This window comes from Gavialis gangeticus, unplaced genomic scaffold (genome assembly GCF_001723915.1).
Source record: "Gavialis gangeticus isolate Ggan-Ray unplaced genomic scaffold, GavGan_comp1, whole genome shotgun sequence".
NCBI lineage: Eukaryota > Metazoa > Chordata > Crocodylia > Gavialidae > Gavialis > Gavialis gangeticus.
Genome location: NW_017729022.1, coordinates 171,250,683 through 171,260,359, shown reverse-complemented (window position 1 = coordinate 171,260,359; position 9,677 = coordinate 171,250,683). Strand labels below are relative to the sequence as shown.

At 40.6% G+C, this 9,677-nt stretch overlaps 1 protein-coding gene across 2 annotated transcripts in view; it reads right to left on the bottom strand.

Moving 5' to 3' along the window:
* Nucleotides 1–1,704: 1,704 nt before the first annotated feature.
* Nucleotides 1,705–9,677, bottom strand: part of MIA3 (MIA family member 3, ER export factor) — a 41,434-nt gene continuing 33,461 nt past the window's right edge. Inside the window, exons 16-29 of one of the 2 annotated variants that reach the window (XM_019516485.1) lie at nt 7,742–7,797; nt 7,567–7,657; nt 7,291–7,429; nt 6,547–6,648; nt 6,413–6,473; nt 6,250–6,285; nt 5,961–6,028; nt 5,593–5,690; nt 5,355–5,483; nt 4,265–4,333; nt 4,049–4,125; nt 3,836–3,907; nt 3,021–3,180; nt 1,705–2,593 (exon numbers count right to left, since the gene is read on the bottom strand). In XM_019516485.1, the coding sequence (XP_019372030.1) occupies nt 2,274–2,593; nt 3,021–3,180; nt 3,836–3,907; nt 4,049–4,125; nt 4,265–4,333; nt 5,355–5,483; nt 5,593–5,690; nt 5,961–6,028; nt 6,250–6,285; nt 6,413–6,473; nt 6,547–6,648; nt 7,291–7,429; nt 7,567–7,657; nt 7,742–7,797 (1,478 nt within the window). In that variant the 3' untranslated portion in view covers nt 1,705–2,273. The remainder of the gene's footprint in view (nt 2,594–3,020; nt 3,181–3,835; nt 3,908–4,048; nt 4,126–4,264; nt 4,334–5,354; nt 5,484–5,592; nt 5,691–5,960; nt 6,029–6,249; nt 6,286–6,412; nt 6,474–6,546; nt 6,649–7,290; nt 7,430–7,566; nt 7,658–7,741; nt 7,798–9,677) is intronic. The other variant, XM_019516486.1, reaches the window with a different exon arrangement.

The following is a 9,677-nucleotide window of genomic DNA, read 5'->3' as shown; positions in this document are numbered from 1 at the left end:
CCTGGCATAACAAGGAATAATAGCCACAAGTTGTTGGAGAGTAGGTTTAGATTAGACAGCCATAAGAACTACTTCACAGTCAGGGCAGCTAGGGTCTGGAACCAACTTCCAAGGGAAGTGGTGCTGGCTCCTACCCTGGGGGTCTTTAAGAAGAGGCTTGATGCCTACCTGGCTGGAGTCATTTGAACCCAGTTTTTCTCCTGCCCAGGCAGGAGGGTCAGATTTGAAGATCTACAGGGTCCCCTCTGACCCTACTTCTATGATTCTATGAATTAATTATACTGGCTGGCTAGCCAGTCTATTAAAAAAACCCCCAAAAAACAGCATTTGAACTACCTTTCTAGTTAAACTACACTAATAAATCTTTTTCTCAGCTTAAAGAAATACTCATACACTTCCTTGTGCATTTAACTTGATATTCCATGTACTGTGTTTGTTTTAATAGGATTATAGCTTTGTATTAACTAATTCACACTGGGGGTCTCTATTGCATAGACATCACTTGTGTTTGCAATTTTTTATTCTTCATGAGCTGACTTTCATTGAAAAACTCCCCTGCCCCCAAATAGACTGTTGCTTGTCATGAAACAAACACAGGTTTGTTTACATAATGTCCAACAGTTCTGCTTTTCATCTTAAGTCTTCATACACAGCAACATAAAGATTGTATGTAATACCTGAAACTGAAGTCAAATGGCTGTTTGCATTTTGGCAGGAAAGCTGTAGTATAACATGTAGTTGTCCTTTTCCATTATGTTTGACATCCTGCTTGTTCTCCAGTTCTGGTTCCTTTCTGACCATCAAAACAAAGGACTGAAACTTGCAACTCGTTGCAGCTAGACAGCCAGTACTACTTACTGACCATGTTGAAGTACACATTTTAAATAAGAAAGTAAAGTAACATTGATCCTCACCCTTTCATTGTCAAGTGAAATCCCAATTTTTTTAAGTATATAAAACAACTGAAGCAGTCTGGTCTGTTGCTTTTTGTTCAAGTTTTGGCCTACAACAACCTGGAATGAAGTAAAGCTTACTGATGTAGAGCTTTAGGGACAGTAGCAAATATTTTAAGTGTGAAGTTCTGCTTTCTTTTTCAGTTGTCTTTGTTTTAAACAAAGTGCTGCACAACTAGCTACTTAGCTCTATGACTACACACTTCTTTTGGGTATCCTCATGGGCACAGGTGATGGCCAGCAGCCTTAGGGCTAGAGGTAGAAGTTAAGGGGCACCACACTTTATAAACAGCTCGTTAACTAAGTTCCAATTTGCAGTCTTGTATTTGTGCATCTCACAGAAGCTTCAAAACCTATAGCTCTCTTGCAAGCACATTAGCTTTTTAAGTGCTGTCAACTACCACTAACATTATAATGCAGTTGTGACATGTATCAGTGGCTAACCAGCTTTTTTTCCTTACAATGGCAGATATTAGCTGATGATGATAAGGGACATGCTCTGAAAATGGAAGGCAATATGCAAGCAAGTCTAGAGGTTCTCTTGACAGTAATTGACCTGGATCTAGATTCTTACTGTAAAACAAGTTATGTAATTCATATTTAGCCTTGCTTACAAAATAGGCTTATCTCTTGAGCAAGAGGAGTTTAAGGTATTTGAGATACAAGCCACCTGGATGAAGTTACACTTATGCTCCAGTTAATGAATCAGTGTCTCTACCAGCAGCAATTAACTTGGGGCTAGAATAAAATCTTCAAAGGGTAGCAAAAGCCATTGTGCTGTCTTTATTAGAATCTTCTGAGTACAGCATATTTTGTGCACCTAATCAAAGATCGGCCACCTGAAAAATATGTACACTGTATGTAAGCCACTGGTCTACAGTAACTGCAGGTTAATAATGTGATGGAGAAGGCAGATAGGGTAGCATTTTACTTAAAAAATTATTTCCACAGGAAACATTCTGATTACATATTTCATGAAATTAAGTCATCACCAACTGGTTACATAGGTTACATTTAATTAAAACCAGCCACACAGGTACTTTTGTATTGCACATTTAGAGCTGCAGGTGGCCTACAGCTGTAAGAAGCAGGTTCAAGTCTATCACAAAATGATTCTTGCAGGCCAAGTTTAAAAGTGATCATAAATGCATATTAAATGTTGGTAGCAACAGGGGAAATCCATCCTGCAAGTATTGTACTATACTGAAACCAAGTCTAAGACCAAATTAAAAGGTAGTTCTCCTTTGAAGCTATTGAGAAGTCTCACTGGCGGAAAGGTGCTAGAGTCTATTCCAACGAGCTGCTGGCCAGAGATGCAAGTTAAGGTTTCTGTTCTGGGGGTTGTGTGTAGTCCCTTGAGCCTGCTGGTGATGGTGGACGCAGAGAGCCTGGTGGGTAGTCTCTAGGTCCAGCTGGAGGCAGGTCTCTGTTTGGAGGTGGTGGATAGTCCCTTGGACCATGTGGGTGTAGGGGTAACCGTGGGCCAGGAGGGTAATCTCTTGGGCCAAGAGGGCCCAATGGTCTGAAAGGAGGGGGTCCACGTATATATCCTCTCGGATCCGGAGGAGGCAGTTCTCTCATTCCTGGTGGGCCAGGTATGTAGTCCCTTGAAGCTGGAGGTGGTGGGAGAGGACCACGAACTAGAAGGAAAGGAAAAAATCTGAATAGTTGAACCAGCACTTAAAATCCATTAAGGTACCGATTGTCCCTCATCGCACTCATTGGGGGTGAGGGCAGCAGCATTTCATGCACATACTCTTTCCAATTTTAGCCTGACATCTTCAGAAAAAGTGTGGAATTATACATAAAAGAGAATGCATCCATATGCATTGCAGGCTATAACTTCCATCCTGATGGGTTTTTTGCTAGTTTCCTTTTACATTTTCAACTGCCACATCACTCTTGGGCAGCAAGGTAATTGAGGTGGTAGCAGGACCCTTAAAGATGCATTTGCATTTAAAAGAAAAGTTTCTCACTGTTGGAGGAGGATGTGAAGGAGGTACTACTGCTAAGAAAAGGGCAGGGCCAGAGAAAGTCCAATTCCAGCACAAGGCAGTGCATGCATACCTAAGGGCAGAGGAAGGGGTCGAGGCCCATAGTGTCCACGCAGAGAAGGTGGTGGTCCAAATCTAACTGGTGGTGGTGGAGGTCCAGTCACCGGAGAATTCATTATGGGTGAATTCCCAATTCCAGAGAAAGATGGGGGACCCTTCGGCCCTGGATTAGCCTGTGCAAAATTGGTTTGAATCTTGAATACACAAAATTGTAACAAAACAGTAAAATCTCTGCCCCAAAATGCCCAAAGTTAGAAGCAAACAGCAAAGGACAAGTTGCCAGGACTCCTAGTTCCCCTATGCAATATATAGCCTTCAAAGGTGGATGCATACTGGTTAATCCACTCAGGACTGCACACATGCCTTTGAGATGATAGTTTCTACCCTAGGACACAATCCAATTAACTCCCAGTGCTTTTTATTCCTTTAAAATGACCCTGAAGTTATATGGCAGTGTTCCTATGGCACTTAAATAAGCAGTAAATCCCCCCTCCCTTAAAAAGAGGCCTGGAGCCTTATATACTATATTAGGAATGTATACAAGGTCCTTGACACCACAGATACAAGATTTCATAAGATTATTCACCCTTAATGTAAGTGTCTGCATACAGTCCTTAAGGCTGCAACATAGGTAAAACATCTGCTGTGTAATCAGACAGTGGTTCTGTGTCTCTAAGTGCATGTTAAAATAAACCTTTACACAGAGGTACAACCCATGGTTAGTTTTGCAGAGCATACAGAAGTTTAGAACACCATGCCCTTTATTCCATTTTCCAGTCAAAGCAGGGAGTAAAAACCAGCACCGCATCCAGCCTCTTAAGTACTCACTGCATCTGTTTCAGGAGATGAGGATGGAGCAGGAGATACATAAGGGACTTCAGACTCTTTGGGACAGTTTTGCTTTTTTGGTGACAAATAATGACAGTGAGCAGGATACAGACAGAACAGAACATGATACAGTTAAGAAATACCAAGTATGGCGTGTTACATAAATACTACCCAAACTACTCTCTCAGCTGAACAAAGAAGTTCTCATCTTACCACTCCATCCAGTCCTGTGGAGGGCGAGGAGGTTCTGGGCCCACTGTTGATCAAGGCTGCTACTGCAGGGCTGAGATCTGGAAAAACAGCCCAAGTTCCATGTTACTGTACTGCTACATTTGGAAGAGGAGCATGGTCTATCAAATTCACTGTTGGGTAACCAGTGACATGGTTGACAGACTGGACTGCTAGGTGGTTGCAGCCTGTGTAACTCACCTGGAGCAGACATTCTTCCAGATAACTCTGGTGGCCTCCTTGGTACTGGAGGACCATCCACCATGGTGCCTTAAAGGGAAACATGCATGAGGCACACGCTTGTTTGTTCAATTTATAATAAAACAAACATCCACATCCATTTACCACACCTCTCATTATTACCACTAGGGAAAGAGTGAAAACTGAGGCAGTTTCTTCTTCAACCCTTTAATACCAAAAGGCTAATCCTAGATTCTCCCCAGCGACCCAGCAGAGAAAATGCAAAAAACTTGGTTGACCAACACATCAGAACCACCAAAAATAAGCAGATTGCAAAGTGTTTCCATATGAAGTAACCCATAATGTTACATCTTAAGTTGACTGTCACTTTTTAAAGTGGCCCGAAAGTACATGTGAACAGAGCCAGCACTTTCCACCATTTTCACCTGCACAAAACTTGTCCTGGGTATAGATACATTTACAAGCATCCATGACAACACTGAACAGGCAAAACTATTGGATTGCTAGCTAAAACCAAGTCTACTAAAATCATTGCTCTTGCCAGGGAACCTGTGGTCTCAATAATATTGATAACTTTAAACAATTTATACTTGGACTAACTTGCATAAAAAAGATAACCTGCAGAGCTAAAAATAAAGATTGAGATGAGTCCGGAAGCTGGTTCTGGATGGGTTTCTTGGCATGTTTTGTTTTGGTAGGGACATTCCAGACTATCATTCTGACAGCACAAGTTGTATCCAAAGACTTTCAAAGGGGAAATAAATGTAATTTAAAAAAGATAAGTGACAAAATGCATTTCTGCACCAAATGCCCCTCAGCCTGTTTAAAGTAAAGCATTTGACATATTTGCAGGTTTGACCTAGGCTCCCTCTCAGTTCACTAGTAACATTTTCCTGGGACAATAAGCACCTGTAAGAGGCAATATTTAAGCCCTCCAAGCAGTTTCCATCACAAATCCATTTTCTGCACCTCTGAGGTCTGCAGACAGGAACAGAGGCACAAGCTAACTGAGGCCAAAGTGAAAGCAGATGTTACACTTCAGCATTCCCACACCCATGGCATCCCTGAAGAAAGAAGTGACACTACTTACCAAATTCACCTCTTGGACCTTCCCTTCGAGGAGCAGAGAGGGGCCGTACAGGAGCTTCCATCATGGGTGGAGAAGGAGCTCCACCACTGACAGGTGATGGCCCAAAAGAGCCATCTCGGCTCAGTGGACCTGCATAATAGGTGGAACAATACTCTCCATGATTTCAAAGTTCATGTTACTCTACAAATGTTTAACAGGCCCAGGACTTCAAAACCTATAGGGAAAGAACAATATTTACCTCTTCGTGGTGGGACTTGACGGTCAGGTCTGCCAGGAGTTGGTTTTACAATTAATGGCCTTTGAAGCATTGTGATTTTTTCGTTCACTTCTATTAATCTAATAAAAAAGAATAAAGCACCTGAGTTCAAATAATTATTCTAAGTATACTTTGTTACAGTGTAATGCTGTTAAGGTATCCTAGCCCCCCAAAAGTTTAACCTTTCAATTAAGAATATAATAGTTAAGTAAATTAAAAAAAAAAAAAATGCATCTCAGAATTTCAAATAATGTGGGTAGCATCTGTTTTCCAATAGAGTTTCTTCCTTCTTGGACTGAACATTGCTGAACATACTGGACTGGGCTGTGAATAGCTTGTTACATGCTTACTTTTGTCTCAGATTGGCTGCTTCTCTCTTTTCTTCTGCCAAAGCTCTCTCTGCAGAGCGTGCAATGAGCTATTTGGGAGAAAAAGGAAAAGCATGTAGAGAGGAAGCTGAGGACACTGAGAAACAGAATGACAGCAACCCAAAGTTTAAATATATTTAGTTTCAAGTAATTCAAACAGCTGGCAAACTGCAGAGTAAGTCTGACAACTTAAGAAACATAGTAAAAAGTCAGAAAAAGCAAAACAAAACAACCCATCCCCTCAAAGAAAAAACAAACAAAACCTTCTTACCCAATTGTCATGGGCCTTCTTCTCATGAGTAGCAATCTGAGAGTTATTAAAAAGAAAGGCGCATTAGCTTGACTGACACTTAATTGATCCTAGACATCAACATGTGTCACAATGACATAGAAAGCCAACAGTGACCAAAAACCAGTGGGTAGGAACAACTTACTTGGTTTTTATAAGATCTCTCTGTTTTTTGCAATTCTTCCTCCATTTCCTGAATTCTTTGCCTGTAAAATGACAGGTTAAATTAAGTTTCCCCAATATCCAAAGTTAGGATATAACTATAAAAACTGAAATTACTTGTAAACTTTCACTTCCTCAACAGCCAACACTGCTTTTTCATCTGCAGCAGACAATTTCTGCTCCTTCTCCTGACGCTCGTATTCCTCTTGAGTCAGCTTCCTGCAAAGAAAAAACATATTACTTCACCATGCTACACATCCCAGAGCAGTGGAGGCCAACCTTTTTGGCAGGCGTGCCAAAAATTAGCGCTGCACCAACCTCAAGTGCCACTCTGATACCCTTCCCCTGTCCAATCTCCTGCTCTGCATTCTGCCTGCTCTGCTTTCCATCCTACTTTCTATTGTGCTGCCTGACCTTTCCCTGTTCTGTCCTGCTGCCTGTGCCATTTGTAGCAGGTTGGCCACCCCTCTACTAGAGCATACAGATGAAATCTGGAAACCTGGCCACATCCACGGTAAAGACAACATTAGTAAAAAGAGTATAAGAAAAGAACTACAGTGGGCCAGAATATTCACAGCCTTCCAAGAAAGACAAGCGAATCAACCCTGGAAAGGATCTCAAGGCACTCCAGGGTGCCACAGCCCCCTGGTTAAGAATCACTGGTTTAAAAACTGGGTAGATTCAACCTTACCGGCACACAAACTGTTGCTGCCATTCCATAAGAGCCTAAGTTTTTTGATTATTCTTCATATAACGTAAGCAGAGCAAAGGAGTTAAATAATCCATCGTAAAAAAAATAAGGAAGAATGGGAAACAATAACCACGCTAGTGAACCTTGTAGAAAGGGAATTTAAGGCTTACTTTTGAAGTGCCATCTCTTTCTGCTGATAGAGCTCGTTGAGAATCTCTACTTTCTGCTGTAAAGTTTTACAATCATTTTCAAGTCGACTTTTGGCTGTGTGTAGCGAACAGGAATCATGTTCTAGTTTTTTTATTTGCTCTGCAAACAGAAAACACACACATGAGCAAACAGAAACCACCACCAAGCAAACATACTAAACCACATAAAGGGGTGTTTTATCATCCATTTCTATATCACAGTATTTTGTACTAAAGTAGTTCTTTTGTTGAACCTACCTTCTAGCTCATGTCTGGCTGTTATTTCATCACTCAGCTTGGACTGTAAGAGATTTCTATCTTCTTCAACTATAGATAACATTGTTCTAACCTGCAGAAATGGAAACAGGAGTATTTTATAGACCTAGACATAAATGAAACGTGGCAGTATTTTAGACAATTTAATGAGATATACCCTGGAAACATCCATCATCTGCTTAATCTGATTCTTCATCTTCTCACCCCGGTTATCTACAAAAGAAAAATAATTTTGTTTTCTTGTTGTATGTTTTCTGGTAGAGTTACCCCCACCCCCCGTGTGTTGCTAATTCAGCAGCTTGTCCTATTGTTTACTGAACCTAGTACCTCTGAAATAGCTCAGTTGAAAACTCTACATTGAGGACCCTGAAAGATTAGAGTACAGTAATGCTCACATTTAAAGAACTTGCAGAAAATAGTTATTAAAAATGTCTGTTGTTGTTATAATAACAACCACCACCACCACCACAATAATAATCTTTATTATTCTTGTTGTTGTAATATTACAAATATTATGGTTTGAATAAAATCAGAACATAAACTAATTCTTAAAATTAGTAAATCATCTTAAAGTATGGTTAATCAAGCAACCCAGACAGTGATGAGGACGGACTCTGACAGAAAGCAGAGGACAAACTTCATATTAAATCCCAAGTCTCAAAGCACCACCTTTTTTGTAGTATTTTATTCTAATTATTTAAAGTACGTGAGCTACCACATCAAACCTGCTAATGTGCATGGCACCTATGAACAGCTTAACTTTACAAAAAGTTTGCAGTTAGTACATTCTACAGCTTACTTAAACAAAATATATGTCTCAAACTTCCATTGTCAGTCACATACATCCTTGTCCTTTCAAACTTCCCATCTTTTTTTTCCAATAATGATTTTGTTTAGTTAATATTTTTCATTTCCTCCTTGCAGTTGCTGATTTAGCCTAGTCTAACTTCACATTCAACTGATATCCTTAGTTTCACTAACAATATAGGTTCTCAGGTAATGTGCAACAGACATTTTAATGTTGAAAAAAGACTTTTAACATCAGATTCTTCCATCTCTTCTCTCTCATTATCCATTTCTTCATTATCACTATCCTATAGCCAGCATTTGGAACAAATTTACTAGTTCCTAAGGGCCTTTTCCACTGATCCAGAGAAGTCCTAGGTTCTGACTTCCTGTCCTACCATGCATACTTAAATGCTAAACACAAAAGTTAGTAGCTGCTACTGAAGAAAATTGCTTTTCTTAACATCCAGCAGTTTAGAGTTCCACAGTTCTAATGGTATAAGACATCAGGGATAAAATGTCAAGGAATGATTAAGGATTTGGATACCATGTACTGAAACTGTTGTGAATGGATAAAAGTCAAAATAGTAACCCAAATGAGCCATTTACAGGTCTGCTATATGTTGAAATGCCCCATATTAGAAATAAATGCAGCATCGCAATGCAAAGGTGGAGAACCTTGGTTTTCTGAAGAGTATGAATTATTAATCTTAATATCCTAGCTCTAGCAATATGGTCTGGCATACAGCTAGTGCAAAGTGTGAACTGACCAATGATGACAAAAAATTGTTTTTCAGATATATAGGGAGTAAAAGGAAGGCCCAGAGTGGTATAGGACCACTACTGAACAGGCAAAAGCAATTGGTGACAGACAGGGGGGACAAGGCTGAACTCCTCAATGAGTTCTTTGCCTCAGTGTTCCTAAACAAGGGGTGAGACAAGTCTCACAATCTGATCGCAGAGACAACAGCAGGGTGCCAGACCACCAAGTGTTGACCCTGAGATAGTGAAGAGTCATTTGGAAGGACTGGATGAGTTTAAGTTGGCAGGCCCAGATGAGCTCCATCTGAGGGTACTGAAGGCACTGGCTGATGTCATTGCACAGCCACTGGCAAGACTATTTGAGCACTCATGGCACATGGGCCAGGTCCCAGGGGAGTGGAAAAGGGCCATTGTGGTCCCTATTTTCAAGAAGGGGAGGAAGGAGGATCCAAGCAACTCCAGGCCAGTCAGTCTCACCTCCATCCTTGGTAAAGTCTTTGAAAAAATTATTAAGGCTCATATATGTGAGAGCCCAGCAGGAAAAA